Source organism: Heloderma suspectum, chromosome 11, assembly GCF_057233095.1.
Source record: "Heloderma suspectum isolate Gila_16-S chromosome 11, 16-S_ref, whole genome shotgun sequence".
Lineage (NCBI taxonomy): Eukaryota > Metazoa > Chordata > Lepidosauria > Squamata > Helodermatidae > Heloderma > Heloderma suspectum.
In genome coordinates, this window is record NC_139468.1 from 11,219,017 (window position 1) to 11,244,044 (window position 25,028).

A 25,028-nucleotide genomic window follows, 5' to 3' on the forward strand; every position below is an offset into this window, starting at 1 on the left:
CTTTTCTCCAAGCTAAACAATCCCAGCTGTTGTAGCCATCCCTCAGAGGGGAGATGCTCCCGTCCCTATAATGAGAAAGAGAAGTGGCATTGGGAGAGTCTCTCTATCCCCTTTCTCCACATTAGAGGAAAGGTAGGTCACACTAGCTACAGGGCCATAAAACGTCTGGCATACGTAAGCCCGTTGATTTTTATAGGGCTGAAAGCAGGCATAGCTGGACTGAATTGTGGCGGCTTCATTCCAAATGTAATCATGAGGTTGCCATCTAGGGGACACTGTAAGAAAAGCTGTGTGGGAGGGGAGGAGTTCCATATTTTTAAGCTCTGTACAGGCTTTTTCTTTGACTAATGGGCACAAATTCCCTCTTCCTACTTGATTCTTTTATGAATGTGATGGGTGAGAGAAGAATTTAGAGGCTTGAAGCCTGTGTGTTCTGTTTTTCTACATGCAGAATATATAAAGATTCATGCAATACAACAGGATAAGGTGTCCACAGAAGACCTGTAAAAGGGGGTGGGAGCCAGGTAAGCCCATCAGTCAAAATTAAACATCCTAAAATCCTAGGTAATGTTTTGAAGTGTTCACCCAGCATTGTAAAGATGACAGACCTGGTTTTCCCATGTCCAGGTCCAAAAGTACTATTCACTCACCCAGCCTTCCCAACCTGGTGCCCTCCAGATGTTTTAGACTACAAGTCCCAGGATTCCTGACCATTGCCCATGCTGGCTGGGGCTGATGGGAGTTGTAGTCCAACACCAGGTTGGGGAAAGGCTGAACTACACTATACTGCATGGGTTTCTTCAGTGGTGTTGATATAGCGTATTTCCCTCAACTTATGCGGTGCCTGTAAATAAAGCCAATAAGTCTCCACCGCTCACCCATCTAAGGGAAACAAGATCTCCCCTTTGCTTGGGGAAATGCATCAAACAAGTATATACATAATGGGAAGCACCCTGCCAGGCCCCCCGGCCCCCAATAGTCTCTATGCTTGAGACTTGCACTCAGGACTGGCCCTACCATGAGGCAGAGTGAAGCAGTTGCCTCAGGTAGCAGATGCTGGGATGTCGGAGGCAAGACCTGTGTGCCATGTGACCTGCTGTCTGCTTTCTAAGTTAGCCAGCAGCCTTCAGGTGGAGTAGAGGATGCCGTCCCATCACCAATACTGAAGGAAGATTCAACTGCCAGTCCAGTTTGCTTTTGTACATGGAACGGGAGGGGGTGCCACCTTGTCCTTTGCGTCAGGCAGCAACAGGTCTTGGGCCACGCCTGCTTGCACTGGAAGGAGAGTGCCTGTTCATTTCCTCAAACACCACAAGGGATTGGTCTGTAATTTCCCACCCCACCAGGGTCAGCCCTGTGAATGGTCCGTTTCAGGTGTGCTGGTTCTCAGCTGGAGGGACCAGAAGCAAGTCGTATGACCCAGGGCAGGCACCGATCGGTTTCCAGAGACAGTGGTCAAAAGAGTCAGGGGCAAATAGCCTAGTCTAAATCTTGTATTTTCTTCTCAGTAAGGAGGATCCAGAAACAAGGTTTGGATGTAAACAGAACTTCACTTTATTTCTAAACCCTAAATTTCTGTCTTTTCCCCCCTCACATCCTCCTTCCTCCCCTTTCTCTCTCTTCCCTCCTCCTGGGACCCTCTAGGAACAAACTTCTAATAACTCAAAACAAGGAAGTACATACAACTATTACAGTACAATACTAAGTGCATTTCTACAACAGCCTAACCTGCATTTAAAATGGGGCTTTCTGCTTCCATTCCCTGAGAACTGACCTCCACCCCCTCCCACGCTGCCTCATAGGCAGCACAGAACGGCCCCGCACTCGGAAGAGGAGTGTGGAGCAGCAAAAACAGGGCTGGGAAATAGGTTTCTTTTGGTACTGAAAACTGTGGGTTCAAAGGAGTTGTTTAGTGTGCTGGGGCTCAGACCCCACCTCTGCCCTTTACTGAGCTTTTTAGGCAGGTTACTTGTCCTTTGCCATGCCTCCCATGGCAGCCATTTTTGGGTGGTGTCCAGGACAATTTCCCAAACTGCCAAATGTGCACACCGGCCCAAAAAGGTTGCCTACTACTGCTTTACACTTATATATACAGTGCTGCAAGTTCTCCCCCACCCCCAAAAGCAAGGTTCAACGCAGATAATATTTTCTTGTTCCCTTACACTGGTTAGATCACTGGTTCACCTGACCCTCAGTCTAAATGGAAAGTATATGATTTATCAAAGGAAGGCCTAATCCAACAGTCATTCGAACACTCTTATCAGCTCGGATACCTTGGGAAAGAGTTCAGCACCCATCTTTCCAAGTGTCTGTGAGAGATTTGAGTCTTCGTCTTTAGAACTTTACAACTTGGATTTAGTCTTGTATGTTATCCTTGCCCATTCACTTTCACCCTGGTTATTGTGTAGATCAGGGATAGGAAAAGTGGTACTGTGGGCACCAATGTGCTTCAGGACACCCTCCTTGGTGCCTTCCAAGGTGCCATATCCATCCCACATATTGATTTATTAATACATTTTCTTACCAGCAGCTGGGATTGCTGTGAAATAGATTTCTGCTGGGTCTTAAAACTGTCGGTTCAAAGGAGTTGTTTAGTGTGTTGGGGCTCAGACCACACCTCTGCCTTTTATTCAGTCTTTGGGGCAGGTTACTTGTCCTTTGCCATGCCAACCATAGCAGCCATTTTGTGGTGGTGCCCATGACAATTTCCCGAATTGTCAAGTGCACCCATGGCCCCAAAAGGTTGCCTACCACTGGTGTAGATCCATCCAGAACTCTAATTAAGAATCAGACTAACTTCATAATGCTAGGTTTTTCAGAACAGGAGGAGGGGGAGAGATTATGAGACCTTGCTGTAGATCTTGGGAAACTTCAGTTTCCCCATCTCATCCACACAGCTTCATCCCTCTCTTTTCCATGGGACATGCACAGGAGAACTTAATGGGAGTTTGCCAGAATGAGTACATTGCCCCAATATTAAGAGATATTTGTTAACTCCCAGTTGTTGTAGTAATTTTCAGACCCTTGATCTGTTGAGTGTGTGTTTATTCAGCCACAAAGAATAAACACATGTGCAGCTGCAATCCAGAGACTGAACAGCCCATGTAATGGTTAGCACTTACATTTATACATACAACTACACAGGGTACATGAATATTTAAGTTGATTGGTTACAGTTTGCTACATTGCCACACACATGCACAAGCGTTGGCCAGTGCCCTTTGGCAGTGAGCCAGCAGCTTCGTTATAACCATGTTGCAATATAGGGACCATGGAACCAATGTACAGATATAACAACTTGTCTACGAAAAAAGGATGTGCCTAACGACAAGGCTAAGTAAGGCAGTCTGTGGCTTGAAATGGCTTGTTATCACACTCTTAGTGCAAAGTTTTCCTTCCTCCCCAAGACAGACAGACAGACAGATACAGGCTCTCAAAATGGAGGGACATAGGCTAAGAGATTTCTTTCACGCAGTAATGGTGCTTCCCGACAGAGCATTCTTAGTGGTAGTAATCAAAAGGTATTGGGCAATTATTCTGTCTTTCCTTCCTTAGCAGATTTCTTTGTGGTAAGAAAAAAGATGGAAGAAGCGGTGGGAAATCATGGGAGGATTAGAAATGGAAGACAACATTTGGACCTCCAGTAAAATTCTGTGTTTGAAGCAGGGCGAGTGCAGAGTAAAAGCCTCGTCTGGAAGCGCCCTTTGTTTTCAGGCACAATTCAACCTGTTGGTTCTAACCTTTAAAGCACCAGCTAAAGGACCACCTCATCCCATACAAATCTGCCTGAGAGCAGGAATCATCTTCAGAGGTCCTTCTCCAGGTGTGCCTATCATCAGAGGTGTCAGGGCTAGGCAGCAGTCTGAGATGAGCCGGGAACTAGGGGCTGTGGAATGAGCTTCCTGGTTAGAATCAAAAACAAAGTGGAAGAGTCAAGGAGCAAGCCAGAAGTCAGGACTAAAAAATAACCGCAGATGCAAGAACACGCCAGAGCTCAAGAGCAACGTGTCACTCAAGCAAGGCTCAGCCACAACAGGAAGGCCTTTTATAGTCCTTCCTGCCCAGAGGGAACCAACGGACGGTGGGCGGAGTCAGTCCGAGACCTAAAGGTACTTCACTGAGACAGCTGCCACCAGCAGTTCGGTGGTTCACCATACAAATGAATCCAGCAGTTCCTGACAGGAGATGAGGCAGGCGGCTGCCAAGGACGGTAACTTCTTGGTGGTTCTGCCCCAATTATGGAACTCTCTGCCAAGAGACATCCACTTGGGGTCGAACCTTTCAGAGGCCAGGTAAAGGCTTTCCTGTTTACCTGAGCTTTGGGTTGATGGTTTGTATCCTTATCTTTGCCTATGGGTTTTCCTTGTTATGAACGTCGAATGGCTGATAACTGACTGGTACAGCTTGTTTTGAGATCCGACTTTTATCTCCCTCTCTCATAAGACCTTGGGAATCATACCATGATGTGGAATGGTGGGAGACTTATGGCAGACAAAAGGAAGAACTTCTTCGCCCATCGCAGAATTAAACTATGAAATTTGCTTCCACAAGGTGCCGTGATGGACACCACTTTGGACGGCTTTAGATTGGGATTAGACAACTTAATGGAGCTTAAGGCTATCAAGAGCTACTAGTCATGGTGGCTATATATTCCCTCCAGTAACAGAGGCGGTATGCCTCTCAATACTAGTTGTTGAGGAACATGAGGAGGAGGGTACTATTGCTTTCATGTCCTATTGTGGACTCCCCACAGGCATCTGGTTGGCCACTGACGGAACAGAATGCTGGACTAGATAGGTCTTTAGTCTGGTCCAACAGGCCTCTTCTTTTGAGAGGTGTTCTGAATGCCACTATGCGGTAGAAATTTTTTAGCATAGAAATATTTTAAATAAATGTACACACTACCTGCTGGACTGGGCCTTGTGTGGTTTGGGCTACCCATGACCTCTTAATATAGCTGTACAATGTAGGGTTCTTTGATATCTCACATCTTCATTAAGGTTCAAATTCTTCCTCCCCACTCTCGGAATACGACCATGCCTTGTCCCTCATCTAATTAAATGCCAGCTTCCTGTTGCCCGTAATCGGAGATTATCCAATAATACCTGCTCAAAGCTGTCAGAACTGATTAAAATAAAGACTGGCCACTGTATTATTCTTTTTTCATCATGAATCATTAGATTCCTAAGGCTTGGACTGAAATAAATTGGAGATCAAATTGCCTAGTGAATTAATTAAATCAGAATCTTTACAAGGCTGCTTATATTCCAGACAGAGGCTGGTGCCATTACTGTGAACTCAAAAGAAGACAAAAGCTTCTTCTTTAAACTTAGAAGAAACCATGGCTGTACATGGAAATAGGCTAACTTAGCCTGAAAGCTGGATAAAACAAGCTCCAAATCAGTTGGAGTTATGCTATTTATTTGTTTATTTATTTTATTTAAAATAATTATTGGCCGCCTTTCAGGGCAGAAGCCCTCCCAAGGTGGCTTACAACATTTAAGATACATAAAAACAGTTAAAATATTAAAAGCGATAAAAACATAAAAACAATTAAAAAAAACAAAGCCAACAATTAAAACCAACAGTTAAAACCAACAATGATGTTAACAGCAGCAACAGTAGCAGTCTAAAGATTAGTGAGCATACACATCATTATGTAGGCTTATGTATTATGTAGGCAGAGAGTGGTGCATGGTGGGGCTGTGGGTTGCAGCACAACATCGTGCCCTTTGAAAGACAGCGTCGTGCCTGGCCTAGGCCTAGGCCCAGGCAACAAAATCTCCTCCACTGAAGGCCCATGAGACCCCCCAACTCCAGCATTCTCGTAGGCACCCCTCACGCCTCCAAAGAGGCCACACCAGGCCCTAGGCAACACAGGTCCTTGAGGCATCTGTGGACAGGCTCCTGATGAACTTACTTTGCCCGTGGAGTCAGAGGGGGAGGCTGAGGGACCACCCAGGCCTACAGCATTGGCACCAACAGGTGCGGGCAGCCTCCCCATGTCAAAGTACACACTTGGGAGCCCAAAGAAACCAGGCTCCTCAGGAGTAAGTGGGCTCCTCAGGAGCAGGAAGTGAGCAGGAGGCCTGGCGGACTGGTTTTGCAGCTGGGTCTGGGCAGGGGACGTGAGACCAGGCTGCATAAGCCTTCAGTTCCTGTCTAGCTGCTGCTGGAACAACAAGGGCCCTATGCTTTGCGAGCCCTAGCTACACTTCTCACGTTTTTGACTCCAAGCTTTGCCTTGATCCTGAGGCCATGCTTGTCCCGTGGCTTTCTCCTTTCTATTTGAACCTGACTTTGCGCAACCACCCAGCCATGTACCACACTCAAGCAGGACAGACACCTCTTGGTGGGGGACATACCAAAAGAACAGCCAAAAGACAAGTCAGGGAGTGGAGAACGGTTAGTCCTCCAGATGGTGTTGGACTACAGCTCCAATCATCCCTGACCATTGGCCATGTTGGCTGGGGCTGATGGGAGTTGGAACCCAACTCTGCAGGGCCACAGGTTCCCCTCCCCAGATTACTCCCACTACTTCAGTGGTGCAGCTACGTAATTTTAGATTCTTAACCTAATGATCTTACAGAGGTCCTTTAGACAGCCATGAGAATTTCTTCAGTTGTGAAGCACACAGCTAACAACTCTTTCTCCCCCTGCCCGCCCCCAGATCTTTCCATGCTTTACAATTGTTTCTACACTTCTGAAATAGTAGAGATAACAATACTCTGAGCATGTGCAGTTTTCCATTTTAAAACCCTTAGATCAAGACACCATCATAACTATGAGAATAAAATGGTGTTTGCTTCTGCTGCCCTGCTGCTAAACACACTTATTTCAGAATGAGCACCATTTTTGTTAAGGAAAGAAATAATACATATTCAAAGTAAAAGATAAATAAATGTGCATGTTACAAAAGCCCTGCTCCTGGTGGAGATGAAACTGCTAGAACGCATTCGTTGATATAGAGCAACACAGCATTTTGGGACCCTCTTTGGGACAGTACTTATGGGGACTGCCCTGATGAGCGCCTGCATTTCAACATTTTACTACTACACCACTGATCAGGCCCTAAGAAATACCCTGTATATAACGGCTATGTTTACTTTGTGAGGCAATAATGTATCTGTGTAGGCCTGAGGCCTTGTTTTGTTATTATCAGTGGCCCCTTAGTGACGTTCTGAAGGGGGAGCAAGAGACAATCGCTTTGAATATTGTTAGATGGGGCCTGGGTCAGGTAAATTCAGTTTTGATTGGCTGGGGGTTCTAGCTAGGTGGGAAAGAGCAGTTGGGAGATGACAATTAAGGTATGACAGTTCGCGGAGTCTGTAGTAATCTGAGAGGGAGAAGTTGGAAGTATGGTTAATACAGAAGGACTAGGAGAAAGTGGAGGAGAAATTGAATAGCTGAGGGCGCAATGCAATTGGAATAGGGGTCCGCCTCCGAACTCGGAGGTGACCCGCCTATCCAATGCAGGGCAGGAGAAGCGTGGAGGGGATCATCCCCTCTGCACTTCAACTGCCTGGCATTTACAGCTAGACAGCCGATTTCAGCTGTCTAGCCATGGGACTTCGGAGCATGGGAAGCAGCAGCTGGACGACACATGTGTCGTACCAGCACTCCCACCCTCCCCGCCCCGACACCCCCCCAGGAATGCCCCTTTTTTGCCACGCCGCACTCCTCTTCCGAGCGCGGAGCTGCTCCGCACTGCCTATGAGGAAGCATGGGAGGGGGTGGAGGTCAGTTCTCAAGGAACCAACCTATCCTATGGCCGTCTAGCCGCTGACTAGCGGCCACAGGATTGAACCCTAAGTCTTGAATATTAAGCTGTTCTTTCTCTGGGGGATAACCAGACACAGCTGGTGAAGATAAAGAGTAGGGAGCAGGTGGCTGTGTTATGCCATGAGACTGCCCTAAGGTCTTGCCAGAGGAAGGTTATACAAGCAGGCAGTAAAAACCCAGACAAACTGTCCAAGCAGCCAGAAATACAACGGGAGGAGCTTTGGTATCAGAGGAGGGCTGTACCCAGAAGCTGGACCTGGTTGTAAGGGTATTTGGCTGGGGTGATTTAGGGAATTTGGCCTGAGGTAAATTAAGTCTTCGGGGACTTGAAACAACAGTGTCTCTTGACTCTTAAAGAATTGTCACTAAGCAGTCTTTTGAAAACCCCGAAGTAAATATTAGTAATACCTTATCTACAAAATATCCCTTTAATAAATTACTTGTTTAATAGTTCATCTTGTCTCTAGTGCTCATCTTATGCCTAAGCCTATTATATCAGCTACTAGGAGGTTTTGAAGTATTCTAATAGAATTGGTGGCAACGCAAAAGGGTCAGCTTATGGAACTCTTGAGTTATAGTTGCAGGGATTTCCTTAGGCCTTGAAACCCCATGGGTGGGATTGCCCAGTGAAGGAGCAATTTCCCCATAGGCGGTGGCAGTGCTGGGGAGAGGAAATCCCCCATAGGCTCCATCATTCCAAACTTTTAGGAAGGCCCTGAAGACTTACCTGTTTTCTCCGAGTATGTTTCATTGCACTGTTTTGAGTTTTTGGCTGCAATTGCATTTTAGATTTTGTACTGTCTGGGATATACATTTTATTGCTAGTGTTTGTTTACTGTATTCATTTTTGCTGTTTTACTGCTAGATGAGATTTTATTGTGTAAGCCACCTTGGGAGGGCTTTGGCTGTTAAAAGCAACCTAGAAGTTTAAATAAATAAATCTGGTTGATCTCTCTGGTGAATAGAATGCCAGACAAGGTGAAGTTTGGTTAGATCTAGTAAGGCTGGATAACTGATGTTCCCCTTTCACTCCCAAATGCCAACTTAGCATCATAAAGGTTCATTTTGTTTTGTTTTAGCTGCATAGGCGAGAATTTAAAGTACTTCTTGGGGAAAAAAAATACTGTCATTAACTTGCAGCCCCAGAGGGGGTTTGAGCTGGCAGGCGGCTTGGCTGTACCAATGCTTTGTGTGTTTCCTCTTCCTGATAAATGTTAATTACATAACTAGGCTGATTGTATTTTTTTTTTCTTATAGCTATTTGGCTTCTTCCCGAAATGTGTAAAATTGCATTTCAACGTATCCCTTTGTGCTCTAAGAATAATCCAGCAAAATGCAATGAGTGCACTATTCCCTTTGGGACATTTCAAATGCAGTCAATTGCCCTTTAAAAGCAGTAAGGAAAGCAAAAGGGAAATCTTGGCATCCCAGCGCTGTGACCTGATTTTCTCCTTTGCTGATCTAATGTGATGCCTGGTCCTCCTCCCCAGAATAGGAGAATTCTCATAACAGAATGGCATTCTTCGCTTATCTCTGATCGAGAGGTCACTTCAGGAACAAAGCAGAGTAGAAAAATCATCTCCTGAAACACAAAACCATCCCCCAGTGTGGATGACATGGGGAACGCTATAGCATCCCCCCCCCCCGGCCCCCCAAAAAGGTAGTGTAAAAGGAAGCAGCAACAGCAAGAGAAAATGACAGGACCATTTTTACAACTTCATCCCATGCAAGCACACAAATAATTTAAATACATCCTTAGGCTGAGCCCACACATACCATCGCTTCATTTCTCTTTGTCTGCTTTTCCACTTGCACCTCAGTCCCAAAAGACATTGCCATTAAATCCATTAATACATTTAAAGTATGTGTTTTTGAGAGGCAGGGGGTGCATGAGTAGGAGCAGAATTAGGACTGAGGCGGCTGGGGAGAGGAGGCTGAGTTTTCCCCTACCATGGTCCTGCTAAAAAAAATCCCCCTTCCCAAGCTGCTATTAGCCCCAGGAGGGAAACTTCCCTTGAGTCAGGGCTGAGTCAGTGGATGAAGTCAATATTCAGGACCAAGGAACAAGCCAGGAATGAAGGACTTACCAAGGGCTAAGGTCAAAGAGCAAGCTGCAAGTCAGGGCCAAAGAACAAGCCTGGAAGCAGGATCAAGAAGCATGTCAGACTTGAAGGGCAGCCACAATTTCAGCACCATTCCCCAACCTGGTGCCCTCCAGATGTGTTGGACTACAATTTCCATCATTCCCAACCAGCATGGCCATTGGGGGTTTTAGTCCAGTGTATCTGGAGCGCACCAGGTTCAGGAAGGCGGGGATGCAACAACACACCAGAAAGACCTTGTCGCTGAAGCAAGGCTTATCTGGAACAGGAAGACCTCTTGTAGTCCTTCCTGCCCAGGAGGATCCAATGACTCACCTGGGTGGGCGGAGTCAGTCTAGGGCCTGCTTAGCTGCCTAGGCAGAGGCTGCAACATGCGTATCAGTGACTCTGCACACAAGGCAACCACATGGCCCTAATGCTTCCCAGCTTTGAACCCCTGCTGTAGCTCCTAATACATTGACACCAGTTGACTTACACTGTTCCAATATCCAACTCATTTGGTCATTCTCATAATGAACCCAATTTTCTTGCACCAGTTATTAAGACTGTGAGTGTGTTCCCAGCTTTTTGCAACCAACACTCTGGTCCCCTGCCAAGAAAAAGTCAGTGCTTGATCTGTAGAGGGTTCTTTTTTCTGGTTTGCCTCCTCCTGCAGTGCGGACGGATCAGCTTGCAGCTAGGTTCCCAGGTCTCCTATTTCAAGCAGCAAGCTTGCTGAGAGCAGCGTCCTTTACAATTCTGATATCAGAGGATATTCTTATTTTTAATTACACAAAAATCCTTTCAGTGTTTCACTGAGACCAAACAACAGCCAAAATAAATCTGTTTGTGTATGTCTAGGCACCACCCTATAAATACAAGCTGGTGAAAGCACCCATTTTGGGAATTAGAAATATATCCCATTTCAAGCTCCCAGGGTGGCATGTCTGAATAAAATAGCCACCATTTATCACAAGCTATTCTAAACAAAACTGGAAAAGAAAGGGTGAAAAATTGACTGAATGTCACTTGTGGAATATATGAAGCTATGATGGATTTTGCTGCTGTTATATTGAACTTTTGGGGTAAGACCACAAGTCTTGTTAATAGTCAAAGCCAGTTTTCTTTTACTTCTCATCATTCTTGTAGGATTGTGGAACCCAACAATTTGTATTCTGTTGCATACCTCACAGTGGTCAACCTAGTTCTATCAGGTCCATAGTTGTGCAAGAGCCTCTGGGAGCTCAGACCACTCAGGAATATGCAAGGCCCTGTATGTATTTATGACAAGTGATTTATTAAATTTTATTCAAATATTTCTCAACAGTGTTATCAGTAGAAGTATTTTTCTTTTTTCTAAAAGGCTGTGTAATAGCGGATACACAAAATCATTTAAAAATACTGCTTAAGTCATGGGTGGAGGAAGAAGTGTTGTTATTCACCACCTGTGATGTTGGAGGCATAATCCAGCTGGTTGCAAGATTGCTGGCTGCATAACTAGGCACTAGTTTGGGCTTTCCAAGGTACTCCTCAGAGCCTCCTCTTTTTTAAAAGAAATCTGTAAAAACGTTTTCATCAGAAACCACAGTGGGACAGAAGTAATACATCTACTATGATTAGCAACAGCTCTGCCATATTGCCTCCAGTTCTTTGAATATTTATTACCTGTACACAGCATCTAGTGTTATGAAGCCAGATTAGTATGAGAGGTTGGTGGTGTGAAAATTGCTATTAATTCATATCATGCTGCCTTCTGTCATCTGTCAAACTAGCCAAGTATTACATACTGTGATTGGCAGAGTATCTTTTCCAGCCAGTCATATTTCTCAGTAATTCCAAAGTTTCTCAGAAATTATGTGTGAATCATATCACTGAGAAGTTGGTAGATCTTTGACTAGAATGGAAGGACTAGCATTCATCACCTGATCAGTGGACCTGATCCTGTAGGAAAGATCCAACCAGATTGAAAGTGATGTAGATTTTCATAAGCTGTAATCAATACACTGGAACCCAAAGCTTATCAGAGAAATTTGTGTCTATACATCTTCTTATGTATTTTCCTGTCAACCCTGCTTGGTAGGTAGCACAGCTCACATAGCCCAGCTGCCTGAGACCCATTAGTTTATGTGGAGGATCAAAGACTAAATTTAGGACTTTCTGCATGCAAGGTCTGAGCTCTACCTCTGAGCTTTGGCCCCACTCAAAGTTGGTGTGTCTGAGAACAGTGGTTATAATAAGCCATTTATGGTGTTAAGCACTTCAAACAAAATATGTTATTTAAAAAAAAAAATCCAACCCTTTAGATATGAAAGCAGCTTGTATGATGGTCTGCAGTGATGGATTCTCCCCGCACCCTCTATCTATCTTCTAGCATGGGGGAGGGTGGTAATAAATCCGTGTTGTCCCATGGTGAGAACACTGCAAGCAAAATAATTCCAGGTTCATGCAATTCCAAACAACATGAATCATATGCCTTTCCATTTTAATTGGATGCATACAAGTTGTATTAATCACTATGACCACTAAATATATATCTTCACCTGGAGACCAGTTTATAATTAAAAAAATGAAGGTCACATTCATTAGATTGCCATGGCAAGTGTTTTAACAGCAATTCCACTAATTATTTCCCCACCTCCTTAGAAGGCTACTATTCTTAGAATCAGGGTAGGAAATGTCCAAAAGTGAAAAGGAGGGAGGGCAGCCTAAATATGCTCAGGGGCAAGGCCAGCCCTGGAGCAAATGATGCCCCAGGAAGGTAGCATCTTCAGTGCCCTCCTCCATTCGTTCACCTTGGCGTTTTTTACTGCCGTTGTAGCCCATTTCATGACTGAGTCATGATTTACACAATGATTTATCCCCATTTTGTAAGATTATACATTTCCTTACTAGGCTCTGTAAATCGATACTTATTCATGTTATATCAACTGTTTGCACTATCTTAAGTAGTTCAGCCTTCTATTTAACAACTTCCTTAGTAGCCATAGGGAAAGAGGAATTCCTTGCAAACAAGTCAGCAGGTGGTAGAGGGACGGATGGATCATTCATAGCTTAGAAAAAAGGTGAGTAAGGGGAGACATGATAGAGGTGTACAAAATTACGCATGCTGTGGAGAAAGTGGATAGGGAGACCTTTTCCTCCTCTCATAATACTAGAACCCAATGGGGTCATCCCATGAAGCTGATTGGTGGGAAATCCAGGACAGATCAATGGAAGGACTTCTACACACAGCACATAGTTAAACTGTGGAATTCGCTACCACAAGATGTGATGGTCCCCCATTTGGATGCCTTTAAAAGGGGGTTAGACTAATTCCTGGAGGAAAAGGCTATTAGTGTCTACTAGTCCTGATGGCTGTATGCTACCTCCAGTATCAGAGGCAGTGAGCCTATGTACACCAGTTGCTGGGGAACATGGGTGGGAGGGTGCTGTTGCACTCATGTCCTGCTTGTGGGTTTCCCATTGGCAGCTGGTTAGCCACTGTGTGAACAGAATGCTGGACTAAATGGACCCTTGATCTGATCCAGCAGGGCTCTTCTGATGTTCTTATCCCTCCTCCACTAGCCCACTTGGTTTCTCTGTAAGCCCCTTCCTCCACAACCAATATGGAAATGTAGTGAGCTAGTGGAGGAGAGATAGTTCCAACCCTCATCTGCCAGTTCCTTTGATAGAATGCAGTGTATTGTTTTTTTACTAGCCTGCTAAGAGGCTAGTAGTCTGTATTTCCATGCCAGCTGTGGAAAAAGAGACACAGAAATGCATACTAGCCACTTCACAGGGTTTTAGTTTTTGTGGGCTTTTTACAAGGCTGAAGTAGTTTGTCTGTGACAGGAATCCCTGATATACATTAGCCCAGGCTCTTGCTTGGGTCACCATGCCCTAAAACTGACTCTCCTCAGGACAACAGTATCTGTTGATACAACATGTCTAAAATTCAAAAATCAAAAGCCTTCCATAGAAAAACAATGCACAGATACATATTGCCATAATGAATTGCTATGAATAAAAATATTACCCCTTAAAAAAGGGCATTCCAAATATAATGAGGACATGATAGTTCATCTGTATCTGGACAAGCCCCAAAAAGAATCATGGTATTTGGTCTGTTACAAGAACGCAATAATACTCATGTATTCAAATATCCCACGAGAGTAGGATGCTCCTGTGGATCTTGTCGTCTATGAATCTGTGCTTAGTATCAGCCTGTCACATTAAAAAGACAATCTGTTGCCAACATGACATTATTTCGACATAACCCGCAGCTGACTTTACATCTATGGAAAACCAGCTACTTGATAGGAATCTAGGAATCCTAAATTTAGAGCTGGTGTCACTGGGTCTGCATATGCTGTTGCAAAGTTGTCCCATGTAAATGGGTATTGTGAAACCTTTTTTGACCTATGGATCAAAAGACAGCTGTTACACATTTTATAGCCAATGAAGCAAACCACTGTGAAACCTGAAAACTGACTTCTGTGATAGTGTGGGATATACGCCTTTAAGAAATCACTGATCTTTGCTTTATGTCTATTCTCCAAATGAACCCCTCTGAATAGGGGTCTATAAACTGTGGATGAACTTACTGGCCAAGCTTTATTGCCTAGCAGCCAGCTTCAAAGTCCAGTTTATCACAGTTTCAGTGGGCCTTACTTCTAAGCAAGAATGCTTACAGTTATACCTTCAGGATGCAATCCTATACATGTTTAGAGAAAAAAGTCCTGCAACTCCCAACATTCCCCAGCCAGCGGACTTTTCTCTTTCTGAACATGCACCCTAAATTTATTTCTCGTCCTATTTAGGGGTATAATATATAAATATTATGGCTTTAAAGACTCACAGTACAATCCTATACAGTTTCTTCAGAAGCAAGTTGCCCTTTCAGTAGGCCTTATTCCAAAGTATATATAGTATTGCAGCCTAAGAGTCCAGCAGAGAAGCCATAGCTAATTATGAATTTCTTCACCCTCCTTCTCCAAGCCTCTGTCCTGAGCTGCTTTTAAAAGAAGACTAGTTCCAAAAGCCCAGGGACTGGGAGCTACTCTCAAGATTTTTGCACAGATTGCTTCTTCTCTCTGCCTTTAATGCAAGGCAATAAGAAATTGGGGTACTAGGTCTGACATTTTCCCACTCTCTTCTTAATTATTATTTATTTAAAGCATTATTATCTCGCTCTTCAGCCAAAAAGTCTCCAGGGAGCAGCTTACATACAAACAATAAAAACAAGACCACTTAAGGATTTTAGTATATTAAGCAATATAAACATATTATAAATTACTTAAAATAAAAAAATAAGGTAGTCTCTGCCTGCAGGCTTGCAGTCTAAAACGACATGGCACAAAAGGAGAAAGGGAAGTGGAGGGAAAAGGGGGAAAAGTCCTTCAGCAGGTTTGGTAGAATGGCCCTGCTTCCCACCTCAACTCCCTCCGCTGCAGCTTTCTGGAATGGCTGCAGAGACTGGTGACAGCTGAGGGAGCAGCCCTCCTCCACCTTCTAGCCAGGGATGGGGAGCCTTGGCCCCTTCCCTCTCTCTCCTCTAGTTTGTCAGTGCTAGAGAAATCTCAAGCACTAACAAGGGAAACCCTGCTCTTCTCTCTGATTCTGTGTGTCTTCTGTGTGAACAGAAAATGAGACTCCAATTATGTTGATTGGGGGTGGGGGACAGAGGCATTTGGGGAAGGGGTCTACCCCCTGACATCATCCAACTCACAGGGGTATGTCCTGTGGGTGGATCAGCTCCCCATCCCTATTCTAACCTAATCCCTCCATACAAAGAATTAAGCAATAGTTAGGAATGCCTGGAAGGAATCCTCTTGCACTCTTCTTATCAAGGAAGCCTCAATAAATGCCCTCGGGGAGGAATGAACTGCCATGCAAATATGCCTGTTCTTCACTGCCTCTGCTCAGACCTTGCTATTCCTGAATATTTGCCTATAAAATGCTGGGGGGAGTGCTTTGGGGGAAGGCACACCCCATGAATGGAGACAGACACCTCCCCTTCTCACATTCTTCAGAAAGCCTATTCAGACATTTGTTGTTCAGTCGTGTCCAACTCTTCGTGACCCCATGGACCATAGCACGCCAGGCCTTCCTGTCCTGCGCTCTCTCCCGGAGCGTGCTCAAGTTCATATTCATTGCATCCGTGATGCTATCTAGCCATCTCATCCTCTGCCGTCCCCTTCTCCTTTTGCCTTCAGTCTTTCCCAGCATCAGGGTCTTTTCCAGGGAGTTTTCTCTTCGCATTAGGTGGCCAAAATATTGGAGCTTCAGCTTCATTATCTGTCCTTCCAATGAGCACTCAGGGTTGATTTCCTTTAGGATGGACTGATTTGACCTCCTTGCAGTCCAGGGGACTCGTAAGAGTCTTCTCCAGCACCACAGTTCGAAAGCATCAATTCTTCGGCGCGCAGCCTTCCTTATAGTCCAGCTCTCACAGCCATACATTACTACTGGGAAAACCATAGCTTTGATTAGACGGACCTTTGTCGGCAAGGTGATGTCTCTGCTTCTTACTATGCTGTCTAGGTTGGCCATAGCTTTCCTCCCAAGGAGCAAGCGTCTTTTAATTTCATACTCAGTGGTAACTTCCACAGTGGCTCAGAAACACCTTACGAAGCCATCTCCTACTGTTGTTCCCCAGCTTTAAAAAAAACACGCGTGCACATTCAGAGGGGGGTGGGCAGAACTGATCTTGCCACTTATTTTTCTAACAACTGGCCAGAAAGCAAGCAGCCAGTCAGGCTGGTTGGCCACCCTAGCAAAAGCCTATTTACCACCCTTCTCTGCCTCCCAGCAGAGCAGAACAAGAGTCCTACTTGTTACAGCAGGCAAAGGAGGAGGGCAGTTTAATAACAGCCTATTGCAAGTTCTAGGCAACCAGCGCCAAGAAGATCCTGGAGAAGATGCAGGAGATTTTTGACCACTTCCCAGCCATGTAAACAGCCATGCAAACAGAATCAGTTCCCAACGGTGCTTTATTTTTAGACAATCCAAGCAAAATACAAGCAAGACTAATTGTAAATTGCAAACTTCATTAAGAATGGGAAATTGCTAAAGCAGTTTCACTGCTGCTCATTTGGGATTAGTTTGGATTAATGGGCTGGTGAGAGGATAGGATGAGACTGTCTAGGAAGGCAGACCCTAACAGGCCATTTAACTGTAAATGGGGAGACTTGGATTAAAAGGCTCTAGATGATGAGCAATAAATGCTAATCACAAATAGTGCAAGGAGGCCTGTGCTTGACTGCACACATCTGACTGCTTATGGCTGGGGCTACCAATTTTTCTTAAACACCTCCTTCTCCTGTACTTGTAAGACACAGGTGCTGAACCTCTTTTAGCCCGAGGGCCGAAGTCAATTTCAGAGAAGCTGTCAGGGGCCACGTTCCAGTAGCGGGTGGTCCCAAGGCAAAAGGGAGTGGCATCAAAATACCAGAAATACCAACATATTTTAGCTTAAAGCACTTACCGCCAGCAACTAAGCTTTAGGAGAGCCATTTCAACCTCTGAGAATGGGAAAACCTGTGCAAAAGTCAGGAAACCACCAAACGATTAGTCGTCATTGGGGGGGAAAGAGCTGGGGCAAGGGGAAGGGGCTGGGCCTTTTGAGGAATCCCAGAGGCCCAGATTGGAAAACCAAGTGAACTGGATCTGGCTCACAGGCCTGAGGTTCAACACCCCTGCTTTAAGAGCAGCATGATCTGCAGACATTTGCAGAAGACTGTGATACTACCTATTTTGCCTCAGCATTAACCATAAATTGGCAGACATGTGCTGAGGAACCTGCAATGAAATGTTGCAGTGTGGAGTGTTCCTGGTCAGGATTCTAGCCAGCGATGCCCTCTTCCAGGATACTCTATTCCATTTCACCACCATCCTGGTTTTCCAATTTGTTCCCTTGACACTTAACCTGACCATGCTCCGTCCTCATTGGGCTGTTTGGGGGATACTTATTTTTTTAGCACTCTTTACAGATCTAAAGTCACTTTGTTGCTTTACAGCCTTCCCCAACCTGGTGCCCTCCAGATATTTTGGACTTCAGCTTCCATCAGCTTCAGGAAACATGGCCAATGGTCAGGAATGCTGGGAATTGTAGTCCAAAACATCTTGAGGGCACCAGGATGTGGAAGGCTTTATGTTTCTAAAGTTATATTATGTAAAATATGGTTTGCTCATAAAGTTATCATTATATTTAAAAACTTCTAAAAGTAAACTCAGTAAATTTGTAATTACTGTCTGAATAAAATATACTTTTAAATTTAATATACCAAAATGATAATTTTAGAGCAAACCAAGTTATACATATTTTAGGTTCCTATTTTATGCCTGACAAGACGGATCTTCAGCAAGTAGTCTCTGAAATACCTGAATCACACTAGGAGCCAGAAGAAGCAGAAAGAACTGGAAGCAGAGGAAGACTGGTGTACAGCATCTGTTCCTGTTTGTAAGGAAATTTAGAGAAATTCCTAACCTTGTTACTGTTTGTTCGGTGCTGCTTAGGGAAATCTGATCTGAAGGAAAAGCTATTGTGATTTTATTTAGCTGGGAAAGACTCCGCTTAGCAACGGTAAGCAACCATATTTAAGAACCTCTAAGAAAGGTTCTTAACCTATTATTTGAAGAGTGACATTTTATTCACTTTTGTAAATAATTTCCATTAACATCTTGTTTTGTGTTCATTTTGAAAGGTGGTCTCTAGTGGTGGTATCAATTCCATAGCTATAGCATAGAAACAAGCTACTGAGTTTCTGTTAAGTAGAGAGGGTTTATTCTAGTGGCAGCAAATAAAAGGTTTTATAGCTGAGGCAGCATTTCCTAGTGAAGTCTAAGTGAGAACTTTATTAAAAACTGTGGCAGTGAATTCTATAGACCCAAGCTTCAAAGTTAATTTTTAAAAAAGAAACATTGGTGGGATAACCCCTCCACATGCTGTTCCATCTCATCTAGTGGAATAACCTACAGTGTTTTTTCCACATATGGGTTTTAGATTGGAACTACATTAATTGACTGCTACAGCATCTAACCAGAACAAGCTCCAAAATACAGGACTCTGTAGAAAAAAACGCAAACCGTCAAGAATGCACATTTTCTTCCATATTATGATATAGAAACTCTACTCACACGCTGGGAAACTAAGCATGAGTTAGAGCATTCCTAAATGTCTATCAGTAAAAGATACATTAGATCAATAATTTTAATTAGAAACTGAAGAAATAACTATGCTAGGCATCTTCGAGAGAGGATTAAAAAACATTTCCCTCCATGGCTTTATTATTTCCGGGCATTTTACATCTCTAGACTTTCTATAAAAGCCTTATTACATAGTTTTTAGAAATCATTTGGAGGAAGTAAAGGCTGGTTAGCAATATATAACCATCTTGTCTTAAATTCTAAAAGGAAGTATTTCATAAACCAAAGCTGTTCAGTTTTTACAAAAAACGGTTCTTGGGAAGAAAAACGTGTGTGTCCCCTCCCCCCGCCTGCCCGCCCCTGAATTTTTCTGTGTTTTTTCCCAGCCCTTCATATCTCTCAGGGCGACTCCAGAAAAGCTAGTTGGGGGCAGTGAAGGAGTGGCAAAGACCATGATCGAGGGCGCAAGGATTTAATCCAGTGGAGGGTGGTGCCTCTGACGCCAGTGGGGTGTGAATCCGCTCTGGGTTTGTCACAGCTCCAGAGGAGCCATCCACAGTGCTGTGGATTCCCCTGGTTTGGGGATTGGGTACAGCACCTCGGATAGCTCCTTTAGAGTGCTGCCTAAAACCAAGAGTAGATTCACACCCCACTGACGACAGACCCACCAGCCTCCACTGGATTAAACCCTTGTTCCCCGGTCATGGCCTTTGCCACTCGGAACCACCGGCCTTCACTGATTTAATCCATGTTACACAGAACCTTAATTTATGGTGTCTAAAAAAGGGTGCGGGGGGGGGGGAAGGAATGGAGGGGTGAGAAATATTTGTGAGGGACCGCACAAAGATAACTCCTTGGATATGGCCTGCCTACCGAAGTGGCACGCCACCTCATTCCGCTACACGTGTAGAACAGGCGTGTGTAAAGAACTTACACTGGGGCTTCTCCTTCTCCCCGTGGCCCGCCTATACATTAGGCCCAACTTCTCCTTCCCATACGCGCTGTTAAACCAGCGGGGTTGCCTCTGTGCGTCACGTGTGAACGGCACTACGCGTGTGAAGCGCCGCTAAACCACAGGCGGCGTGAAAGCGCGGCTGCGGCGGCGTCCTCGTCCGCTCTTTCCCCCTTCAGTCTCCTCTCCCTCCCTCCACAGTGTCTTTTGTGAATGGAGCCAACAGTCGCCCTCCGCCTTAACGGAGCCGGCCTCCCGAGGGCGCTACGCGGCCCCCACCGACCCCACAACCCCAGTCACGTCAGCGCGTCACGTGTGAAGGAGGCGCCGGCCGCCGCCCCGTTACTCACCCGTTGGGCCTGAGGAGCATGCGCGGCTTCGCCGCCGCCGCCGCCGCCGCCGCCGCCTCCTCCTCCGTGACAAAGCCGCCATCTTAGAGACCCTCCCCTCTCCTCCCACGTGACGCGGGCGGCGGCCATCTTACGTCCCTCCCGCCGGCCCCGCTCCCTCTCGCGAGGGGAGGAGCCCCGCGGCGCAGGCCAGCTGGCTTGGCGGCGGCTGTGGCAGCCGGAGCCGGGCGAGAGCCGGAGCGGCGGCACGAGCAGCCGCGGCGGCAGCAGCGACGACGACGCGGTGACGGCGGCTCAGGCGGCGGCCATGGGGCAGTGCGGGATCACCTCCTCCAAGACCGTCCTCCTGTTCCTCAACCTCATTTTCTGGGTGAGGCCGCCGCGCTCTGAGGGGCAAACAGCGGGGGGCTTATGAAGAAGGCGGCGTTTCGTCTCCCCTCCTCCATATTTATTATCCCCCCCCGTTTATACAGTCCATGGGGGGCGGCCCTTTATATCCCCGCTCGTCGTCGTCCTGTGAGGGGGCGGTGGTCGGTGGTCGTCGCCTCCCCTCTTTTTCCCTCAGTGTCGTCTTGGCCTAAGGGCCCCCTCCCTCTCGCCCGCCGGTGGGTTCCTATTCTCTCCTTCTCCCAAGGTTAAAGTATGCGGGGGGGGAATGTTGTTTGTGACTGAAGAGAGACCCCCCCCCACACACACACACACACCCCCGTTCGGATGGGCTCGGCTCTTTCACACGCTCACTGCGCGCACGCGCAAGACGCGCGCCCTCCGTCCCCAAGAAATGTAGGCTTGTACTTACTCTTCTCACCCAGGCCTTATTGCGGATACTGGGAGAACTTTTGCTGGGGAGAGGGGTGTGTGTGTGTGTGTGTCAGAATCGGTCGTTTTTTCTTGGAGAAGCTTCTCTGTTTGCTGTGTGACTTATTTTTATTGCTGGTAAAATGGTTAATCAGTAACAAACGAACTCTCCACATTGTTGTTATTGACATTTCGAGGTACTAAAACTACATGGGCCTTCCCGCTTTCGAAGGGGGTCTCTTGGGGAGCTGGCAAAGGGATTGGGAAGGTGGTTGGTGGGGGGCATCCTGCCTTGGCTTGTCTTGGCAAGCTTGGTTGGGCTCCTCGTGGTGCATCAGAAGGACAGTGTTATTACACTAGCAACTTTAGCGCATACACCCGCCTCCCAGGTGTGCCCTTGTCACATGCTCTGGTGACCCATATTTGACTAAAGGGTGGGAGTGAAGGGGCCAAGCTTGGAAGCCATTGCTGGAATGGGGAAGAAAGCCCCTCTAAAGCAGAATCTGCATTCTAGCCGCTGTAGGAATTCCATTTGGGTTGCAGAGATGCAAACCTGGATTTACTCCATTAAGCGGTGGAAAGGAGCCGTCATTAGGGATGATCTAATCCCAAATGATGAGCTCAGGTGTGGTTTGGGAATCTTAGCAATGTAAATTCTTTACCCCCCTCCTCTCGCCCTTCTAACCTTGCTATCCTCAGCCCCCCCCAAAAAAAAACTTTTGTGTATGCCTTTAAGATCAGGGTTTCCATTGGGCTGAAAGCCAGAAGGTGGAGGGATTCATGCTTATTAAGGCTGCATGCTTATGCATGCATTTAGCTCATGCTTAAAGCAGATCAGTCATCCCAGGCTTTAATCTGGTGCCCAAATGTGTGTGCATATTTGTGGGTGGGATGGAAAGAGATGGGAGTATTTTGGTGAAATGAGGGTTTGCTGATAAGATTGAAATTTTATATCTGAAAGTCGGTCACTGAAAAATAGCTGCATATTGGTGTTGGAAGAATCAATTTCCTCTGAAATACAGATGTCTGGTTTTAATCTGTTGTTGTTCAGTCGTTCAGTCATGTCCGACTCTTCGTGACCCCATGGACCATAGCACGCCAGGCCTTCCTGTCCTGCGCACTCTCGTACACTGCCATTAAGTTACAACAGTGGTTTTGCATACCTCAAATTTTATTGATAAGAGTTTTTACTCCTTTGATGATGGTCCCTTATTAGAAATATTTATAAATGGTGAACATTGTTTGCAGTGGTGCTGTGTAGGGTGGGAAATGAGAGGAGGAACAGCCACGAACTCTTCTGAGGTAACACCCATGTAGCTTCACAGCTTTGCTTCGGCTTATCCTTCCCCCATGAGTTGGAGAAAGGAAGATAAACCATTGCAGTTGCTTAGCAGCCACATATCTCCTGAGGGATGTTTGTATGGGGTGGGTCCCAAATTAGGGAAACATGAATAGATGGGCAAGGGATGTGGATTTGGGGCCAGCACAGACCAGAGTACTCACCTTAAATGTTAGCTGTATTTTAATTTTAGATTGCCCTCTTCTTGAAATTTAAATATAGCTGAGCTGCTGTGGTTCAGATCTGAATTTTACATAACCATAAATGGTTTATGTAGGTTAGTAGAGCAATAGTTCAGTAACATCTCTGAAAGGTAGAGAGAGGGGCAGGAACACAAACTATGCACTTGAGTTCAGCATGACCTGATATAGGCAAAGGGAATACAACTTAAGAACATGATGGTATGTACACTATAACCTTTCAGAGCTGATGGGCTGGAATTCCAAGTTAATCACCTGGTTTGCATGATCACCACAGCACGATAAATGTAGCCTGCAGCACCTGCAGGCACTAATTATGCAGTCCAAGGCCCTGCTGCTGCAGTTTCTCACTACATGCAAACCCAGGTGGGTTGTTGGGATGCTTGACAAAGCCACCTAGTAACCATGGGCTGTTCTAGGGTTGTGGATGGCTTGTCAGCCACCCCAACAACCTACCCTTGCCGGGTTTGCATGTAACAAGAAGCTACGGCACACCCCAACCACGCCCAAAATATTCAAAATGGAGGCTGCTGCTGCAACATAAGCCCTGCAGGAAAATTCCCCCACAGTGGCTTCTCGTTATGTGCAAGCTGGGCCATGGTAATGCCAGATGCATTAACCCAGGTGTTAAAAAAATGTTAGCCATTGGAAGAGCTGAGGAATGTGGTAATACTGTTTTAGAAACAAAAATAACACTGCTATAAATAGGATTTCTAAAAAAATCAGTCGTTGCTGATTTCACCCCATTCAGTTTACATGGAGTGCCCTTTGGTAGATCTCTTAACAAGTTTTTCTTGTTTCATTTTGTTGTTTTGGTAGGGTATTATGACATTTATGGATATATAATATCCTGTTGATGTTTTAGTTTCTGCATCTCCAAAGTTTTGTTGTGAGCCAGCTTGAGCTTTTGGAGAGGTGGGAGAAAAATATTAAATATATTATGGTTTTTATTAATATTGGGACTAAAGAGTATATAGAAATTTGTCAGGCTTACCAAGATCAAATGAGTTATTTAATAATATAATCCTAGAAAGAGCTATGTAAGCACAAGTGCATGTAAATGTGGCTCTTTGGTGTAAAATTCCTAAGGGTATGCATGCATGCATAGGATGGGCCTGTTCAGTTCTTTTACTGGGAGGAAACTTCCATCCCTGGGAGGGAAAAATCTTATTAAGGAGATGCTATGTTGAGATAAAAATGGCATAACCTGGATCAGGTGAGCCTTTCTCCCTGTAGAAAGGTATACATGCTTGAGACTCTGACCAGGTTTCTCTCCAGTAAGAAATATCTGAACAGGCCTAGTGTCTAGCACAATAATGTGGTATTGAAGTACTTTAGATGTCAGTTACTAATTGTCATAAGACAAGGCATGTTTAATTATAATCTTATAGCTTGTTTGTTGGTGGAATTTTAGCATAGTATTCTTAATTTGTACCCAAATAAAACTGTTTTATGATTGCATATCCTTTGACTTCCTGATAAAGTGCTCTAGATAAGATTTGTGCATTGCAAAAGCAGACATGCATCTGTAGACTCAAACACTTGTGCAGGAACTTCATGTGGTGTTTGATTGTGTTTTTAGGTCATGGAATGTAATTTTGGGCAGAGTTGAAACAAAGTAGATGACTTCTCATGTAGGAAGTAGACATGAAGAGATGCCATGGGTTGTTCTAGGGTTATCTGAGGGTTGTTTAACCCTCACATAACCCACAATGTCTGGGGTGAGCCTGCTGCAGCTTGCATATTCAAAATGGCCAGCATGCACTGTGAAACCCCACAGGTTAATTAACCCATGGTGGCCTACGTGCAAACAGGCCCATTGGCTAATGAATGGTGCATGCATACATAGGCTCGGCTCCCTTCTAGTTTCAGCATAGCATATTAAACAGGATGCTGCAGTGGTGAGCTGAATAAGATAAGGTTCATTGCTACCTGAACCTATGAATTATTACTAGGATTGAAACTTGAGAACTAGAGCTAGTGTTCTGTCCTTCCCTTCAGAACCAAACAGGTGTAATTTGAACACTGTTTGAGAGAGATGAGCCCCTAAGGCAGAACAGTGAGTCACAGTTGTTTGAAACGCATCAGTAAATGTGTTGATCTAGGGAGCTCTCAGAGTACCTTTTCACTGCAGCCTTGAATTGCGTAACTTCATCTTGGAAGACGCTTTCTGCAGCTTGGTGTGAGCTTCATTGTTCTTGTGCAGTTCAAGAAATCTGGTCGTGCTGAAGAGTCAGTTCAGGTTACAAAGCCATGTGACCCAGTGAATACAAGAGAATAAGGGCATTGTTAGGGCTCTGCATTCCTTTCGATTTTATTTCTCCTCCATATACACACTCCTTTACCACACATTGGGGTTACTCTATCTCAGCCCTTAAACAGAGTTCTTTATGGAGCAAA

The 25,028-nt window shown here is 45.2% G+C and overlaps 1 protein-coding gene and 1 long non-coding RNA gene across 9 annotated transcripts in view; one reads left to right on the forward strand and one right to left on the reverse strand.

Moving 5' to 3' along the window:
* LOC146336969 (uncharacterized) lies at positions 1–20,476 on the reverse strand. 6 transcript variants are annotated; one of them, XR_014785317.1, is made up of 3 exons: positions 20,292–20,411; positions 17,329–17,381; positions 1–65 (listed from the first exon to the last, which is right to left on the reverse strand). It is a non-coding gene; the product is annotated as an uncharacterized LOC146336969 (long non-coding RNA). The 6 variants fall into 6 exon arrangements; XR_014785313.1 differs by lacking the exon at positions 1–65 and adding an exon at positions 3,778–3,902 and having other exon boundaries at positions 20,292–20,476; XR_014785318.1 differs by lacking the exon at positions 1–65 and adding an exon at positions 12,252–12,281.
* The window catches only part of TSPAN3 (tetraspanin 3), a 26,282-nt gene continuing 21,702 nt past the window's right edge, over positions 20,449–25,028 (forward strand). For all 3 annotated transcript variants that reach the window (XM_084816810.1, XM_084816811.1, XM_084816809.1), the window contains exon 1: positions 20,449–20,661. In XM_084816810.1, the coding sequence (XP_084672936.1) occupies positions 20,599–20,661 (63 nt within the window). In that variant the 5' untranslated portion in view covers positions 20,449–20,598. The remainder of the gene's footprint in view (positions 20,662–25,028) is intronic.